The 19,767-nt window shown below is 37.7% G+C and overlaps 1 protein-coding gene across 11 annotated transcripts in view; it reads left to right on the top strand.

Moving 5' to 3' along the window:
* PLEKHA1 (pleckstrin homology domain containing A1) overlaps positions 1–15,353 on the top strand; it is a 38,580-nt gene extending 23,227 nt beyond the window's left edge. For 2 of the 11 annotated variants that reach the window (XM_037399778.1, XM_037399779.1), the window contains exons 6-13: positions 1,355–1,486; positions 3,080–3,223; positions 4,205–4,273; positions 7,270–7,334; positions 8,174–8,237; positions 9,437–9,526; positions 10,609–10,683; positions 12,805–15,353. In XM_037399778.1, the coding sequence (XP_037255675.1) occupies positions 1,355–1,486; positions 3,080–3,223; positions 4,205–4,273; positions 7,270–7,334; positions 8,174–8,237; positions 9,437–9,526; positions 10,609–10,683; positions 12,805–13,134 (969 nt within the window). In that variant the 3' untranslated portion in view covers positions 13,135–15,353. Of the gene's footprint in view, positions 1–1,354; positions 1,487–3,079; positions 3,224–4,204; positions 4,274–7,269; positions 7,335–8,173; positions 8,238–9,004; positions 9,145–9,436; positions 9,555–10,608; positions 10,714–12,804 lie in introns of those variants that run through there. The other 9 variants (XM_037399781.1, XM_037399788.1, XM_037399780.1 and 6 more) reach the window with 8 other exon arrangements.
* The last annotated feature ends 4,414 nt before the right edge of the window (positions 15,354–19,767 follow it).

Raw genomic sequence — 19,767 nt, 5'->3', positions numbered from 1 at the left:
TTGTAGGTTTGGTCTGTAACATTTTAAGTAGGAGTTGTTGGCTCAAGCACTTAACCCATAAAGCTTGTAGCGACAGGCCCCTTCTCTTGAAAGTCTGAGGCCCATGATCCGCATGCACTAGGCGAATGTCTTACCCTTCAGTGCCAGGCCTGTCTGTGACGGGGGTCACCTTTCACCTGTGCTAGCAAAGCTGGGCCTTGCGCAAGGCTGAGGGGAGGATGGAAGTGGGAGAATGAGCCTGACACTGCAGCTGAGCAAGCTGCTGAGTGCCACCTTCGCTGGCCCAGGAGGAATTTGTGCTCTCGGGACTGTTTGCACTACTTTGCAAGCTGGTGTGGGTGGTTGTGTGTTGTTTTTTTTTTTTTAAGTAAGCAGTCCTGGGCATAGGAACTAGGATCACAGCAAACTAGACAAAAACAAAACTACTTTATGGATGAGTTCAATTTCAAGTTTTGAATGTGCCATAGTCTCGGGTGGTAATTCAGTGTGTGAAGACAAATTTGCATGCCCCTTCTTTCTGAAGTAATTTGAATGTCCTATGTAAATATCCAATAGGTTGCTGATTAGGATATTTTTGGTGTGAGACCCGTGATCTCTTCTTGTTGAAGTCACTTCAAATTTACTGTATTAATATTGGAGGTAAAAGGAGATTATAAATGACAATGTTTTAGGTAGCCAGTTAGTGCTGCTTTTTTTGTTTACTACTTGCACAAACTCAGAAATTTGAGTAAACATTTATTGAGGAAATTAAATTCCTGTGATGTTTTGATTGCTTCAGTTGCACATTTGAGAGAATTATCTAACAGTTAATGATGGTTAGAAATAGGTAGTTAGGGTCATTTTGGACAGAATTTAGCAATGTATGTAGGATTAATGGAGGCAGTAGGGAGTCTTCTCAAATATTGGAGTGTAAGTGCAAATTTCTGGTAAGGCATCCTATTTGACAGAAGTCTCACTGTAGCCCTGTGTTTATGCTCTGCCTGTGCTAGCTCTACAGGTGCTGGGATGTCTCCAGTCTAAAGCGCTTACTACTAAAACTGAATCAAGTGAAAAGTAAAGAACCAGTTCTACACACTAGCAGTGTTTCTTGAAGACAAAGTATAGTGCTTATGGCAAAGCTGGGAATTGACTTTTAGATTTCAAGACGCCTGGTGAAATGTCTTCATCGGCACCAGTATTCTTTTGAGAACTGAAGCATAGCCGTTGCAGCAAATGTGCGTGTAAGCTATGTCTAGCCTTTTACAATTAGAGAACATTGGTTAAATCCTGCTGAGGACAGAAATTCCTGAGTGATGATTAGGGCTTTTTTGAGGTCTTCATAAAACGTACATTATTTATCATATTCCACTTTCAGGTACCAAAGCAGTCTGATCCTCTCTGTCAAATGGACAATGCAAATCGTCAAGCTGAAAGCCCAGGTGGAAAGAAACAAGTCTCTTACAGGACAGAAATAGTTGGTGGTGTTCCTATCATTACACCTACCCAGGTAATACCCTTAGAACAAGCGGGCTGCTATTTGATAGAGGAAGCTTTGTTGTTTGACAGATGAGAAAACATGTATCATAATATAGCTGTCAGCCTCATGCCTTGCTCAGAGGACTTTACTTTGATATGTACCTTTTATTAATACTGACTCGGGGTTTTTTTTGAGGATTTTATTCCCTTTATACAAGATTATAGAGAATTATAGTAGACTAAAGAATTACTTGAGTATCGATTGTTTGCTCACAGATGCTGGTTAGTATGCTGAAAACATTGTGTGTGTGTGAAATTGGTGTTAACAAAGCAAAGTTTGTGGTTCTTCAACTGCCTGAAAAACAGCTGTTTATATTTACACTGTGTTACTAGAGGTAGTGGGGGTGATAGCAGATTAAATTATTGCAGAAGGGACTTATGAAATGGTGTGTGTGGACAAATAAAATACCGAGTGAAATTCGGTGTGTGGTGTAAGGGATTCTGGGAAAAACAATCCTGGTTTTTATAGAAAACACTAGATTGTGAAATAGCCACTTCCTTTTGAGTGAGGAGTAAGAGTTACAGTCATACTATGAAAACATCATCTTACTGTTCAGTAACAGTAAAGGAAAAAACCCACAAATATTACGGGTTACTAGAAAAAGAATAAGGAGCAAAACAGAAAACATCTTTGTTGCTGTATAAATCCTGTCAGACCTGTGTCCAGTTTTGTTCTCATCTTAAAAACTAGGACCAGAAAAGTTCAGAGAAAGGTTTCAGGGATGATTGGTCTATGTGGAATGATCTCCATGTGGGGAACAAAGGAACGCTCTTCCACGTACAAACGTAGTAACTAAAGGGGGATGTAAGGGCTCTGCAGAATCACGATTGGCAGGAGCGGATGGTGCAAACTGTCTTTTCCAGTATGAGACCTGTGGGCTTTTAAACAAAGCTAATGGTGTAACTAGGGTGAAACAAAGGGGAAGGAGGAGCTCTTTCAGTGAGTAATAAAACATAAGGTACTTCTTGCCAAAAGATGGTACAGATGCAAGAAACTCTCCTGAATTTGAAAGACTGAACAAGCTTGTGGAAGAAGTACCTATGTAATGTTAAAGATATACACCTGTATCTGTTTCTGGCAGTTCCTTGAGCTGAAAAGAGTTACAGATTGGGTTAATATCCTGTAAATGTATGTATACAGCTGAACTGCATTTAAAAAGTTGGTGAATTCTAATGTATCTTACCATCCTAGAAATAGCCTTTTCTTTGCAGTAGCCACCTCTAGTGTTTTGGCCTTTAAAGTCACGAGTTGGCACTGAATGCGTGCACGTACCTTGGGTTTAGGTCTGCAGCTTTCTTAATTGTCTGTCAATACTGTTTGAGAATACTCGGCACTTTCGTAGCTCAGTTTATCGACAGAGCTTGCAAGTACTCAACCAGAGCCCTGGGAGAGTCTCATTCTTTTTCTCTAGAAATCAGTTGAAGTATTTTCTCTTTTCAAACAAATTGGAAATGAATTTGTGAGCATGGGATGATACAATTGTTTCCTATTATAACTAGTATAGTTACTCCTTGACCTTTAAAAAACACTGAGATTATTCTGAACTTTCCTACTTTTTTCTAGAAAGAAGAAATCAGTGAGTGCAGTGAAGGGGGTGACAGGAATTACTTGAAACGGTCACAAAGTCACCTTCCTTATTTTACTGCTAAGCATCCCCCAGATAATGCTATTATCAAAGCTGGCTACTGTGTAAAACAAGGAGCAGTGGTAAGTATTTGAGATCAGTGTGTTTCGTAATCGATAACAAAGGTCCTAAGGTGGTAGTTCTACTTATCAAGTAGATGATTAAAAAAAAAAAGACATAATTACCAGTAAATTTACCACTGCTGACAATATTAAGGCTGGCTAAAGATAAAACTTGTCTGCCACTAGCATGTAAAATGTCTGTATTACTACTACTTTTCATTACTTTCTTCAGTGTTACAGTGTTGGAGGTGTTTTGGAGAAGAAAAGTGTGTGCACAGAGACTTTCACGTTATGGTTAGTGCACGCAGCTAGGAATTCTGTTCCACGATTACGTAGAGATGCTCATTTTGCTTGCTAGAAGCATCTAAATTAAGACAGAAGTTCATGCATGCTTTTAAAATCACTGAAATGTATAAAAAGTTAATTTTTCAGTTCAGAGGAAGAATTGTACAATTGTCAGACTAACACAAGTGCAACTATTCACATGACGCCTTGCTAAAAAAGGAACAGATCTTTCAGATTAAGCAAGATGCACTTTGTGGGTTCTCAGACTCATTTTATCTTGGATTACAAAGGTTTTTTGTAACATTCTTTTTTTTTGTTAAAAATAAGCTAGAAACCTTTAATGTTGTGTCTTTTACCATTTCTTGCGGTGTGCTGATAAGTTGTTGCAGTTTCAGTAGAAATTGTTGAGAAAAAAAAATCTTATAATACAAAATAGTAGCTTCCAGAATTTTTAGGTTTTGCAGTTTTCAAAACCATAATTGGGCAGTGTCTTGTAGAATTATTTTGGAGGCGCTATATATATACACAACAGACCTATATATAAATGTATGTAATAAAATTTCTAAATATATAGTTATAAACAAATGAATTATACAATATCACATATTAGAAACTAGACTTACATGTTATATTATTCATATATTTATGAGTACATGTAACAAGTGTGTGGTTTTTTTATATAAAATATATAAATACTGATGTCTTTTCCTTCAACAGATGAAGAACTGGAAGAGAAGATACTTTCAGTTAGATGAAAACACAATAGGCTATTTCAAGTCTGAACTGGTAAGTTCCCATTGTGTGTTATTTTCTAGTGCTAATTGCAAGAAAATCTGGAGAAATATGCCTGTATTTGAAAAATGTGCTGTGCTGCTCCTGCAGCTCTCAACTCTGTACTGTAATAACTTTTCATGATTAAGAAGAACAAAAAGATGAGCAGGGTGGCTGTTAACTCGGACTTCAGTCTTCTGTTCGGGAGCCTGTCTGTAGGGCACTGAAGAACAGCAATAGGCTATATTCTGCAATCACTCTGATTTTTGTATTAGTATCCCACTTTGTACTTGCAAATGATCAGTTGTCTTGAAATAGCTGAACATTATGTGGAGAGACAAAGCTGTAACCTTGCAATTCTAACTTTAAGAATTACAGAGCATTTTATCACACAAATGATGGGTACTTCTTTCAACAGGGCAGCCAAGAGAGGCAAAGAGCTCTGCTGTTCAGAAGCAATGCTTACAGAATTTCGGTTTCATGATGTTTCTTCCTCACTCATCACTTTTCAACATTTTGACCAAATGTTGAGCGCCTTCAGGCTTCATTTAAAAATGAAGTGGCTGGTGCAGGAGACAGTCTGTTTTTCCTGAAAGGCAGTCCCACACTTACTAAACATGAGAAAATCTCTACCTAAGGAATGAAGCCTGTGTGTAGAGCTCTATAAATCATGGAAAATTGAGTTTACAGGCCAACTGTAAGAAGTGAAATGTCAGGAACCTGAATTTCAGGGTGTTTCTGAAGAGAACTTCTACTTTACTTTTAATGAGGGAGTATACAGCATCAGCAGGAGTTTGATCTTGCATAATTATCTTTGTTAAACTGTCAGCATAACACAAATCTGACTCATTGTCTATAATAAACCCTCTATTTTTATTTTAAAGTCTTGAGTGCAGATTGCTCACAAGTAAATTCTAACTCAGTGAAGAATTGTACTGTGTGAGAGTATACTAGGAAGATGGTAGAAATGCATAGACTTCTAGAGTTTCATCATGCTCCTTTCCAACTACTTTGAGCCTAGAATAGTGTCCTCTGTTCTTTAGGCTAATATCCCCTGGCTGCAGTGTGAGGAAGGTACTGGTTTGACCAGCAGCCAGACAATGGGGAAGTAGATCCTGCTTCACAATTTTTACTGAAATTAGGGGGGGGGGGGGTTCCGCTATGAGAGTCATCCTTCAGGGAGGTATGAATAGACATCAGGAAGCACTGAATAGACAGAGAATTTAGTGTCTTTTCCTTGGACTACAGTGGTTAATCAAAGAATTCTATTGTTAGGAGACCTAATCAAGATAAGAATGTTTCATACAGTTTTTTAAACAATAAGGACCTGCCTTGTCTGAAACATGTTGGAGGGACACTTAATCTATACTGGAAAGAGTGAAACTTTCATGGAGCGCAGCCCACCAAGAAGAAAACACCTGCAATGACTTAACCATATGTCCTACAAACACAGAAAGGGCAGTGCTCTCTTCTGAGGATCTCAGGTGCTGAATTTCTTTCAGCAGCGTGTGTGATCTCAGTTTCCCTAATAATCTGTTCCTAATGAGAGTAATACAAAGACAGGAAAAGTTCAGTAGCGATTGTTTTTCATGCCTTTGTGGTTAAGAAGGCTGTGGGATGGAGGTCGTGTAGCATCAGGCTTCTGCTTCTGGAGCACTTCTTTCAATTGGACTTCAGTTCCCAATAGCTGCAATCTTCAGTCAGCTATGGCTTTTGCTTGAAGCTAGTTTGCCTTGTCAGCCAGCCTGCTCACCAGTACTTCAGATGAGTTACTGGATATTGAGGTGGAATTGTTTTGCATCTGTAGGAGTAGATCTAAGTTCTCTGTTCTCAAAAATGTAAAAAAAAAAAATGTTCGGGGGTTGTTTTAATTGAAAAAATGTAGATCCTGGAGATTTTTTTGTTGTGGTGATTTGGTACTGTGTGTCTTCCCCCCACAGTGATCTCCTTTTCAGTTTGAGGAAGAGCCCGTGTCAGCCTTCAGGTGAAGCATAGTGAAACCGAGGCAATATCAAATTAGGAAAATTACAGTTTCTGAGCTGAGATCTTCCCTGCAGCAGGTGTTACAGGAGGGGCAAAATAACTGAAAACACTGAGTTTTAAACTCCCTATGTTTGATCTCATATAGAGACAAGTGATCTGATAAAATCTGACATCTGAGGATGGTTATATTTGGGTGGCATGTACTGTTTGTTATAACAACATAACACTTAAGTATATGTGTAATAGAGAGTGTAGGCAAAGTAGTCATTCCACAGCTGACAGTTTTTGTTTTGTCTATAAGCTGAAGCTAACTGAAGTCCATTGTAACATTGCTTAAAGAAAACACATTAGGAAGTAAAATAACTTGTATGTTTGTGTTTTACTGCAACAACCACAGGAAAACAATAGTATCTATGATACTACGTTTTTGGCAAAAGTGAAAGTATTTCTGTATGAATGTTCTCGCTTTTTCCTGTTGTGTAAAATTTTTACAGAATTGACGCTTATTTTGTTACAGTAACAGAATTTTTGTGTGCTCTAGGAATACTTTTTTACAGGTTGTGGTATGACTGATTTCTTTGGATTATTTTTGGTTGTAGTGAGTATAGGGTACAATTTTATTTTAAATCATTTCATGCAATACGATTAACAAGGCATCCTACAGCATTTCATAGCAAATGAATATAGTCATAATTTTACTGAAATAAGCTGCTTGAGGCCAGATTCAGTTTTCTGATCAGGTTAGAAGAAGGGGACAAGGGGTGGTTATCTCCATTATGGTAAGATGAGTGAATGTTTTGGGGTGTTTTCCTTCTTGATTTGGCGTCCTTTTCATTGCAAATTTCATGGTTGGTTTAATTACTTACAAAAGCAAATTAAATTCTGGTTGACGCCACCTTTTGCATAAGCAACTGCCTTGAAAGTCTCATTTATGTACATCTGCTGCTGTCAACTGTCCTGACCCCTGACTTTCTGACTGTAATCTAGTTTAGATAGATTCTACTGAAATATTTTTGCCTTGTTTTCAGGAAAAGGAACCTCTCAGGGTTATACCACTTAAGGAGGTCCACAAAGTTCAGGAATGCAAACAAAGGTGAGGAGAGAAGCACTGATGCTGTTACATGGGCTGTAGTACACTGCTTTGTCATGGCTGGACTGCTTGCTGGAAACAGTGGAGAACTTTCTAATAACTCTGGTTTATGTATGTGATGTGATATCCTTTCTTTAAAGGACAGCAGGTAGCTTTGTGTGTAAAACTAGTTTTGAGGGTTCTGTATTGGTGTGTTTCAAACTTGTAACATTCAGTAGAATGTAAATGCATTGGACAAGGGTGGTTCAGGAATATCATGTAATCATGAGTTAGAGATGCATGGGTGCTGGCAGCGATTTTAGGAGTCTGTATTCTGCTCATACAATCTCTAAACCTTTAGAGAACATTACCTTATGTTACATGTCTGAATGAAGATGAGAATACTCTTCCTCCTGCTGCTTCCCTCCCACCAAATGGCAATCTACTAAGGAAATAATTGCTTTTTTAGTAGTTATGATGGATATTCAATTTCCTTTTTAGCAGGCTACTGTTTAGGACTACTACTTTGCAAAGACCTAACAAAATATAAATGTAAAATTTTACAGAAATTTGACTAGAACAGTTTTTAAACTTAACATATGCTTTAGAATGTTCCAATTAAAAATATATGTAGTAGCACACATACCACAAACTAAAGTGTCTTAGCAATAAAATGAGTAACACATGCTGATTTTCTTTTCCTACTTTATTGGAGGCTTTTTTGTAAATATAGAGTGATAAAGAAATGCAAAGGTCTTCAGACAACAAATGCTCTGATTCTCTGCACATCCTAGAGTCTTTTTTCAAATAGAGTAAGTGGGAAAGTTGTACTTGCTGTTGAAATATTTTTGTTTCATTTACAGTGATATAATGATGAGAGACAATCTCTTTGAAATTGTAACAACTTCTCGAACCTTTTATGTACAGGTAATTTCTCTTTTTAAACTTTGGGCAAAACCAAGAAACTACCATAGGCAAAGCAAAGAAGCACTGCTGTTTTGCTTTTAAAGTTGTATTTAACTATGCCATGATTTTCAGAGGGAATGTGGTCTTTGTATTTCAGAAATGTGCATATAAGAAATATTCCACGCAACAGCAAGTGTGATGTTGGTAGCATATGAAAATAATAAACAATAAATCCTAATGTGCTTTTTATTGGGATGAACTCAATATAATAAATCTTTCATTTTGAAGTACTGAATTTTTATGTGTATTAATTGAATTCTCAGATTCAACTTAGTTGCCACATTAAAATACCCACTAACAGCAACATTCAGATTTCAGTACAGATTTGGTAACGTGTATCCACATGCACTTATTCACTGCACCCTTACCATGTCACCTTCTAAATGTTTGGAACTAATAAAAATCAAAGACATGCTTTTCCTAGCTGTGTAGGAATGTGATGCTTGTAGTACTGGAAGTAATCTTTGAGTTTCACATGTCGGATCAGAAAGGCCTATATAGTCTAATACAGGCAGTGATGCCAGATGTTGAGTTATGAGCTGTCCTGTAGCTGAACTTAATTAAGTGACATGTTGGAGATGTTTCTTGCTGGGTCGAAGTGCTGGCTTAAAGCTGCAACCTAATTAGGAGATGGCTTTAGCTTTTTATCTGTATTTATCCTGGGTATGTACACCCTTGGTATTCACTGTTAATCTTTTGCATCTTTGTTGGATTATTGTTCTAAGTAGATGTACAGCTGACCCCCGACAGTGACTTATTTTTGACTGCAACTCTTCAGTAAATACATCATAGAAGTGCAACAGTGACTGAAAAGTATAGAAGTTGTGTCATTGGCCAGAGTCTGCTAAGAGGGGTCAGCATATCTCCTGTAAGAATTTCTGTGGGTGCTTTAATTTTTTTGCTTGCTGGTAGTAAATATTTGAGTCTAGAGTATTCAAATAGTATAAAAATACTTACTTCTTGCCTACTACTTTAAATAATGTACATGTAATAGTAAATTCGGGGTAAGATGTTAAGAAATGCCTGAGTTAAGAAATGGAAGTCTCTGTGGCTTTAAATAACTAAAGTAGGTTAAGGCTCTCGTTTTAATGCAGGTGGTGAGGAGAACAGGAAAGTTGAGAGTTCATTATGTTAAATTTAATGCATATCGTTTGATCCAGGCGGACAGTCCAGAAGACATGCACAGTTGGATAAAAGCAATTTCTGGGGCCATTGTAGCACAACGGGGACCTGGAAGATCAGCAGCTTCCGTATGTTATTCTGAACTTCAGAGAAAATGTGATTAGCTGATGTTCACTTGTGCACATGAAGTTCTAGTTGTTTTTTCCTTTTGCCTGTCCTCTATCCTGTCCTGTAGTAATGTGGCATCTTTGCATGAACTTTCATACAGACTGGCATTTTTAATGGAGCGCTTACCTTAGTCTTGCCTGTATGTAACTTTGTGCATTGTATTGTCTTGAACATGTAGATAATGCAAGTGCTAACTTAAAAAAATTCTCCTAAGTTCAGTGTGATCTTTGTCACTACTACTAGTTTGGAAGTAAAATTGAAACTAATTCCTGTGAGGTGTTCCTGCTAATCGCTGAATGTTGCAATCAAATGGCAATATTCTAATTGGTTTTTAACAACTCACTGCTAAGTTGTCATTCTCCATTGTTGATAGTTTATTGTATATGCAGATACAGAGATTCAAATTTAAAGTAACTTCTTTTAAGAGATCTCTGCTCGCATGAATTAGTTTTTACTGTTGGAATTTTAGTGTGAACACCATCTAGCATTACTGAACTGAGGCACTGTGACAAATCTTAACATTTGTGAAGCCCTGTGGATACCAACATTTCATACATACTTGCATTTAAACTGTACTTGATGTTCAGTACAAAGTACAGTAGCTTGTGAAAAGTAGTGAAGATTACTGCGGTGTCACAGTGTCTCCGAGTATGTACATCCAGATTTAACAAATGGACTACTTCACAGTTCAGATGTTGCAAGCTGTGGTTTTAACTTTCTGGCTGTGGGATGTTTTGTAATAAGCTGAATATATCATTACCCCCATAATCCGAAATGATGTAAATCTGGCTTTTGACTACACGTTTGCATTGATACTGTATTTCTATTAACTCAATCTAAGTTCTCAATTATTTTTTGCAGCTGGGAGCTGCTTCATGCTTTTAAATAGAACTTCTGTCATAAATTTTGTTTCTTTTGGGGGGAATGAAAATATACAGATATGCTTTTTTTTGTGTGTGTGGGGCTAATGGAGCAATCTAGCTATTAGTGTCTGCATCACTTCTTTCTTTTTCCCTCTCTTCTCTTCTTTCCCCAAGTATAGGTTACTCTAATCTTAGCTTTGCACTGTGTTCCAGATGCGGCAGGCCAGAAGGCTGTCGAATCCTTGTATACAGAGGTATACATCAAGAACTGGTGAATGCAGCACGTATGTGGGCTCTCATGTAAACTTGCCTTCTTAACAGAGGGCTAGGACTAAAGACTAATTTGCACTATAAAACCCTAAAAATAATGCTACCTGTTGTCATTACTATTACTGAAAACTAACTCATAAATTATGTCATTCACTTACAGGTTTTCACTATTTTTTCTTACTTTTAAAATAATTGGAAATTGGCAAAAACATGTATTTATACTTCAAAGCATAGTATATATTTAAATGTAAGTTCTGTGATGTAATTTAAATAGGAAAGTATTAAAACTAATTTGCATGAGAGTTCATATTTCCATTTACTTTACATTTTTTTGAAACTGCGCAAAAGCAAAATGAAATTTAAGCTACCCACAAACTAATACAGATGCGTGCACACGAAAAAATGCACGTTGTAACTCTAGTAATTGGAAGGATAATATTGTAGCCTGATTTGCATGGCTTGTAAGTCTCTGCATGAAATTATTAGTTCAAATGTAGAAGCATTATAATGTATAATCAGTACACTGTTCAAAGCAGTACACCTTAGGAGTAATACAGCAGCATAGTCTCTTAACTGTGAAATTACAGCCAGTGTGGGTAGTAAAACCTGAGCATCCTTCAGTTCAATTTAGCAAAAAGATCTTGTTCTAATATCCCTTGCTTCTGTCCTATTTGTTGAACTAAAATTCTTAATGAGAAGAACAGTAGATAAATCACTGAATCATATGTTCTCCTAAAGCAGATGTTTTTCTTAAAGTGGAGTATCAAGTCAAGTATGAAATAAGCCACTGTAAATAAGGTGAAATAATTCACTGAAAATGAATGCAAAACTGAATTCCGAAAAAGTTGCACAGCTCCTTCACACAATAATATTAATTGGTAAAAAATAGAGTAGTGCTTGGCAGAATCCATTATGATATGCATTTATGAAGTCATGTCATAGCATTCTAAAAGAAACTTGGAAAACTGCCGTGAAAAGTTTTTCATTGAGGTTCTATATTTGCATCTTGGACACACATCTGTGATGGTTTTTTGGCTAACAAACGTGCTTGAAAAGTGACTTGATTTGTGTACACGCACGGGTTTGCAGATTCCTGTAGTCCATGCACTAACCCTGGTGATGGCAGAAGTGGCAGCAGCTGCAGCTCCTAATGCATGCAGAGTGCAGTAGTCACTGCATCATCGCACGTCATTTTGACCATACCATTTAACACTGTATCCAGCGCTGTTACAGGTATCCCTAGGTATTTGAGACATCCTTACAGAACTGAGAGCAACAGTCCAGAGCCTGAGCAATTTTTTATTCTGGAGCTATAGCTGTAGGTTAAGCAGAATACCCTAGGACATCTAAAATGGCACTCTGTGCTTATGCTTTAGACATCTAAATCATTCCTAGGTAGTTAGGGAACTTATTTCTATCCGAAAGTAAATACTGGAAGATTATTTTCACTGTATCGGTCTGATAGTTATGTAAAGGTCAGAAGAATGGCAGTTAATAATAAACACAAAAAAAAGCTTGTCAATTTAAAGGAGCAGCTTGAAGATCAGCTTCTGTTCTGGGTCCATTAACTTTGGAAACTGTTACAGAGACTTGATAGCATAGAATAGTTACTATTTTTTGTTTGATCCCCATAACAAATAGGAGAGATTAGTAGTCTAAGAAGAGGGAACAGTAAAATGTGCATTACTTCAGGTACTCATAGCCTAAATCCTAATGTATGTGAACATGTTCGAATACATTTCTCTTGGAAAGATGTCACTTTCAATGGCCTTTAAAGTGTGTATCTTCAAAGGGTTACTTATTAGTAAAACGAGAAGCCTCAATTTTCTGGACTATATTATAAAGTCTAAAGAGCTGCTGAGCTTGATTTGTGAAATTCCGTTTCTTCAAATAAAGAAACTGATGTTGCTGTCACATACTGCTGTAAGCTCACATTTAATAATATACCGCCTTGAGAAAACACCTGCCTTCTGCTGCTGTGGCTGATGCTTCACTTTGTGTATTTTCTGTCTTGATTTTTTTTTTCTGGAGAGTGAAATCTGAAACATGAAATCTTTCCAACAAGATGTCAATGACTTCATCTCACACATGCTCTTCTTTTCCAGGAGCATACAGAGTCTTCTTCCGAACCCAACCATGCTGTCCGTTCTGCCATCCCAGCCCCAGCCACCTCACATTCCACAGCCGCTCACGGCAGCCCTCTGGTCCCAAACCCTCACACCAAATACCCTGCCTTGGAGAAGCGAGGATTTCACGAATCTTTTACCAAGGCCAAGCCAGGGAGCTACAAGATCCAGGTTGTCGCTCCAAGAGAATCAGCTTCCAAAGTGACTGAATGGGGCCTCTCAGAACCCCAAAGTAAAAATGGCACTCAGGAACAGGATCCTGGTCTTGTGGATCTGGATGATGCAAGCCTTCCAGTTAGTGATGTGTAGCAATGGAAGTGTTTGGAGAATGATCCATTTGTTCGGTCCTCTAATTTCCTTGCTTGGACTTCTAACCAAAGAAAATTATAGGAAATGAGAACAAAAAACCGGAACACTGATTTTTTTTTTTATATATATATGTATGTGTGTGTTTCTGTGCACACATGTGTATATATAATGTCTTTGTATATTGCCTTTCAGCTGAGGGTCAGAAATAGGCCTTAGGCATTTTCTCAAAGCCTGATAGTAAATCACTTACTTGGGAAGGGCCAAACTGCACAATTTAAAAGAAAAAAAACCCCCACAAAAAAAAAAGACAAAAACAAAGAAGTACTTCTGCAAGTAAGCAAGGTACCAGCAACTTTTCATTCCTAAGCTGGCAAATTTACTACTAAATTTACAACTAATGCTATATTGCAGAGAACTTAATGCCAACAGATGCGATTATTTACAAATGTGATTATTTAATTTCATTTTGAACTACAGTAAGATTTTAGGCATAGCTGAGAACTGTTTCTCTCCATGACTTTCAGATACCAGGAAATGCACAAAATGTTTCTTCTGTTCTTTAGGATCAACAGTGTCAACCGATTTGTTAGCAGAACATGAATTCTGAACTCCCTTGGAATTCTAATTATGGTGCTGTAAAATTTCCACTAAAATAGTCCTTTGAATAGTCAGCCTATTTTTGATGCACTCATAAAGGTGGGTTATAACTTTTTGCACATTTGGATTTTAATGGACTGCATGTAATGGTGTTTTGGAGGGGGGAGAAGAGAAATTTGGCTTCTGAATTTGGACACTTTAGATCTTTTGAACTGAGTGTAGAGTTTTTATTGTGTTACATTAGGCTTTGCAGCAATTATTTTTCTTAGATCTCCAAATGTATTGTTTAATTACTGTTTTGAGAATGGTTTCCTTACCAGTGCTTTGTGAACAGTTCTTGTTTCTGTATGAATTAGTGGAAAACCTCCTCATTTTGTCATTATTGGTACTGAACTGTTCATAGTCATGCAGTTGTGGCCTGTAACTTTTTGGTGCACTAATAATCTTAAGTGCCTGTGTTTTTTCTCACATTGTTGAAACACTTCTGGGTTAGTTGTGTACACAAACCATTCTTAATGGTTTTGACCGTTGGCTTGGAGTTGCTCTGAATTAGCATAGTTTGAAACAGCTATGTAAAATAGAAAACTTATGCTAGGGATACCAGTTTTCTGGTAGCACACCCACTAGCTGTGCAATATGTGTGTGTTTTTTAAAAAAAGAGTATTTGTTGTTTGTGTACACTGTTATGGGGCTTCAGTGATGCAAATGAAAAGAACCTTTACATTTCAAGTATTGGATTAGATTGTGTAATTTTCATAATTTTTGAGAAATACTTGCTTTAATCAAACCCCCACAAATATCTCGTGCTGCTGCTTATTGTGATTCAGATTGTCCAGCTTCGTGATACTTTCGTCTGCTAGAACCTAAGATACATATCGTACAAGTCCATCTTCTCTCCAACTTCCAAACTGACTTCCTGCTTGAGAGATACGGATGGCTTTACCGCAATAATTTGTTGATCCAAGGATAGAATGATTGGTGTCATGTAAGAGTGAAATACAATTTCAAAACCTTAAATTGTATCAGCACCTTCATGTTTTTTATCCATAAGCTAACTAACCACAGTCTTAAGGCAGTGGTGTTTGTAAATTACTGGTTTTGTTTGACTCTTTAGATATATGTGAAAACTAGCACAGAGTTGAAAGTTACTGTAAATGTCTGTACTAGTATTGTAGGTTTTAACTTCTATAAAGATAAAACAATAGCTCTTTAAAGGCTTATTTTTTCACAAGTACATTCTGTGTGGAAGACACTTTGCATTGAAATATTTTTACTGTAGTCTAACATCTGAAATCACTTGCTCTGGTACAGCTTTCACACTGCATGTTCATTTTATTATATTTTGGTATTGGCAATTTTACACATTGGGTGGAGGTAAAGCAGCTCCATTATGGGACTTGTAAAAAGGAGGGGGGGGGGGGGGGGGGAGGAGAAAAAAGAAAAAAGTAAAGAACTACTGTTGTAGTTCAGTAGCATAGGGAAATATTTGTGGTTGGTAATTGTCAGGGTCTCCTATTTATCAGTACTTTTATAAATCTATGAAAAATGTTAAATTATTTTAGAAACAGTGCTGTAAATATGTCACATTTAAATTGTCAATAAATCAGTTTGGATAACTTAAAGTAACATCTGACTGAGTTTCCTTGCACTGTATTAAATATTTTTTCAGAACAATATGTTCCTTTTTAGCATGTAAGAGCTCAGATTCTTTTATCTAGCTAGAACATCTTTTTAATTCTTCAAATCTGGTCAGGCTGTGTAGTTAAAGAAATTGAACAGAATGAGCTGTTTTTCTTTCGCTGTTCCAAGTTTTTTTTGTGGAATTTTTACATGTTACGCAAAGGGAATTGATCAGGTTTCTTTTCCATCCATGGAAGGGAAGAAATGATACGTAGCAGTGTCAAGTTAACCATTTGGAAACAGTCAGGCACCATCTGAAAGAGGGGAAAAAAAGAATCCCAGGAGAACAAAACGTAACATGCGAGGTTTTTTGGGTTTGTCATTGCATTAAGCAATTGCAAAATCAAAAATGCTTTTCTGAAATAACAGCATGTATATGACATCTGGAAGCACCTCGCTGTCTGTGCAGTAGACAGTCTGACCCAGTCATACTTGGGTGACTGCATTTCTCAAGTCTGTTTTTCCCTTTTAAGTGCCACACTTCATAGGTCTTGTCTCAACAGCATGCTAGCTTCAGATAAAGAATGGTAATTGAATAAAAGATTTTATCTAGGCTGTATACAGTTACCCAAATTCCAGTTTGACTGTGACATCTTCTGTGACTTAATTGTTTCAGGTATGTACACATCTGCAGTTACACTAGTTGGGGGCAACGGCACACACATTTTGATACATTTTACTCTAACATATGATTTCTAGAGGAGTCGCTGCACTGAGCGCCTTGAAGCTTCCATTTTAACCAGTTACGTCACTACCAGAGTTGGCATGAAACGTGTATGTAACTGTACCTCTGGTAGCCCATCTCAGTTCACAGTAGGCGTTTTCAGCTTTGTCGTAGCATCACGAAGTTCCAAAAGCGGCTTGACTGCAGCAGTATGGAGTTATGCTTCGGTAAGGTCCTTAGTACACCATGTTAGATACTGACCCATGATCAGCTATAGAGCTTATTCTTCCTAGCAAGAACTGCCAGAATGAAATGAAATTACTGGTTACAACTCAAACTCCTTTAAAGGAGCCGACAATACGATTTCTAGTTCACCTGTCTTATCGCGTGCATCTGTTGTTTAGCTTTCAACTTTTTTATCCTCTTATTTTTGTAAAAAATCTTAGTTATCTTTCACAGCCTGTTGCGACCTGAACTGTGGTCACTGAAATGACTTGGCTATCCTTACTACGTGCTGTCTTGTGTGTTTCCGTTTGTGTCCTTGCTGTTGCCCCTTACTGAAGAAGGAACTGATTTTTTTTTCTTCATGGTTATAGATGTAAACCCACTGTGTTACAATAAGAAGTTTGCAGGAATGGTAACAGCTAAATCTGCAATCCATGTGCCTGCAGGTAACTGCCAAAGGGGTAATGGTCTGACATGCAGCTTATGAGCTGGCATATCCTTTAACCTCATGGGATGATGGGCTGTCAGCACCATCTAGAGGTCACACTCTAAAAACTACTCCAATTCAGGCATTTACTTTTTAAGTATATTTGAGTCTTAAGAAATCCATCTTGAAACTCCATTTAAGTCAAGTCACTGGAGTACTCGGAAGTTGGTTGTGTGTTTTGGTTTGTTTTTTAAAAAAAACCTCTTGCTCCTTGTAAGCTTTGAATAGCAATGACAGCAAATGGGTTGAAGAGAAAACATCCCTTTCTCCCGGTTGCTTTTGCTTACAATACAGCTTTACTCTCAAGGAAGCTATGATGCTACAGGAAAAGAGCGAATAATTTGTTAACTTGCCCAGTGAATAATGAAAGTGTGAGGTTTCTTGTGATACTGCTGACTGTGGAAAGCAATTACAGGCAATCGGAGGATAGTAAAAAATAGTTGAAACAGAAGAAATTGAAGAACTGGCACTCTGTAGTATGAAACAGCAGATTCTCCAAAGTAGCAAAACCCAAGCTGCAACAGTAATGAAATATATCGATGTTAAAAGAACTGTGATAAGCCAACACAAGAAGAAACATTGCTCAGAGCTAGGTGGTAATTCAGTCCCCTAAGAGTAGCCTTTTTTTTTTTTAAAAAAAAACAACCACACATATGTATCTTAGGTGTTTGTATAAAATGTGCAGGCTCAAAACAATTATTGCTTGAATGACATGCATATATCTAGCACCATAAAGCAGTAACTTTCTGTACTAAGAGGTCTTGAGCTGGGCTAGTTGACTGTCAATTACTGCAGTTTAAAATTTCAGGAAGGTACCTGGGAAACTGGCTGTCTACAGCAATGCTGCTGGTCAGAGGGGCCTTTAAAATACCTCATCTGAGTACAGTCTCGGCAGCCACGGGACTGGAAGGGAAGCATCTCTGCTGCACCTGGTAGGCAAAGTAATGCGACAAAAGACACTGTTTGGAGGTAGACCAGAGTTAATCACAGCTGCAGGTTGAAGGAGGGGACCTAACCAGTTTGCGCCTTCATTCTTTAGTAACTGAGCTGCTACTTTAATAACTTTACTTTTTGACTCCGAGGCTTTGCAATTACATATTCAGAAGTCAAAACACTATACAGAAATGAGTTAAAAGTGCATATGGCATCATAGAGTATCTCCTATCCTAAAAATGTCTGTATTAGTAGAAAATGTTGATATTCAAAGGCAGATCGTTTAGGCTTTGTAAGAAGTTTATATTTTAAATGGATGGAGAAATTAAGGAGCACACCAAAAAGGTGCACCCTGAAGATGTGGGACAAATATCACTGTTCTTATGAAGACTCCATGTTAATTTGAGGTGGGAGAGAGGGAAGAAATGAAAGGAGGGGAAATTAAGACAGGGCACTTTTAGTCTAATGGTTAAAATAATTAAAAAAAAAAAAAGCCCTCTGTACTATATGTAGTTGTACCTTTTATCAGTTTTATTTAATGTCTTAATGTTGCAGCACAACCCATGTAACTATTTGATGCTCCAAGCCGGTAAGTTGCTAAAGTACTTCTGAGATCTTCCACTGAAGTAATGAAGGCAACTCTATAAAAGTTAAGCATGAGTCCTCTGTAACTGCATCGCGTCCACATGTCTGCCTTGGGTTTTCACTTCAGTTTTTCTGTGCAGCCTCTCTGAGAAAAAGAAACTAATAGTCATTTGTAAAGGTACTATGGAATGGTGTACTTGAACATAGCTCTTCAAAGTGGTACCTTTGACACTGTAATTAGGGATTTGCATTTAAAATTACTGTTGGCACTGTGATTTTGCATATCAATATGCACAGTGAACACATCTCGGAAGAATTTAAACCACTCTGTCACACTGCATTCCTATTGCCCCCATTTTCCTAATGATAACTGAGAGCATCACAACACCTCAGTAACTCTGTTCCCAGTAGGTGAGTGTCAGCTGCATGTTTGCATAGCAGCGCGTTTGTTTTCTGCGAGTTTAACTGGGAAATTCCAACGCTTGTTTTACAGACCCTGCCTGTAGTGTAATACTTGTACTCCTGGTTGTAGGATTGCCCTCTGACATCAAGGAAAAAACAGGTGTACACCAATACATACTTAATTTGTTCAGATTAGCAATTGTTTCTTGGGGTAGGTGGCCTCTTTTCTCCTGAGGCTTTACAAAAGACACCCTGATCGTTTATTTTGTAAATTATGCCAGCAGCTATGCTTGTCAAGCAGTGGGGCTGAATTCACATCTGGAAGAAAAAAGTAGTTTTAAATTCCCTGGCTTTGATTCTCTTTCAAATTATCAGCATTTTTTTCCTGTATGTAGCTATGATTCCAGCGTATGTTTTTTTTAAAAGTTGTTGGGGTTTGTTGGATATTTTTTCTTTAAGTAAATCTTTGTTTAACAAAATAGAGAAGCCCTACAAAGTAGAGAAGTCCTAGGTTTTTGGGGAATGGGGAATGGGGTAGGGATGTTACATCCTGGCTCAAAGTATGCAGGACAAATTTTTTTTCCTACAGAAAATGTGGGAGAAAGCAATTAATGAATGAAACAAAATGATAAACACAGTCATAATAAACCTAGAGCTTTCTGTAAAGTCCAAGCTGTTTAAGTTGGTTCAGAATACAGGTGTTCTGGCCATCTCAAACTTTCCCCGTCCTCCTTTCTGGCCAGGATACTTGTAGCCCCAGACTGTCCTGTTAACACCTTTCTCTCCTGCCAACCATTTTTTTTTTTTTTTTTCATCCTTTACTTGCTCCTTGCTTCCCACCCTTTCCACATGCAGTAGTAATGCAAGAACCCTGCAGCAAGCGCTGCTGGCTTCTCTCGCTCCCGCCTTTGCCCTGGAAGCAGCTCTTTCCAAAGTGGCGATTCCAAAGGCGGTAAATGATACATCTTGGGTAACGCTGCGACATCTTCATGGGCATCTGGGAAAACTCACTTGAAAACTCAGGTGTAATATAGAGCGTGCTGTCAGACTGCAGGGGAGG

The sequence above is a fragment of the Falco rusticolus genome, chromosome 9, assembly GCF_015220075.1.
Source record: "Falco rusticolus isolate bFalRus1 chromosome 9, bFalRus1.pri, whole genome shotgun sequence".
Classification (NCBI taxonomy): domain Eukaryota; kingdom Metazoa; phylum Chordata; class Aves; order Falconiformes; family Falconidae; genus Falco; species Falco rusticolus.
The sequence above is the reverse complement of the archived record's forward strand: the minus strand, read 5'-3'. Positions and strand labels throughout refer to the sequence as shown.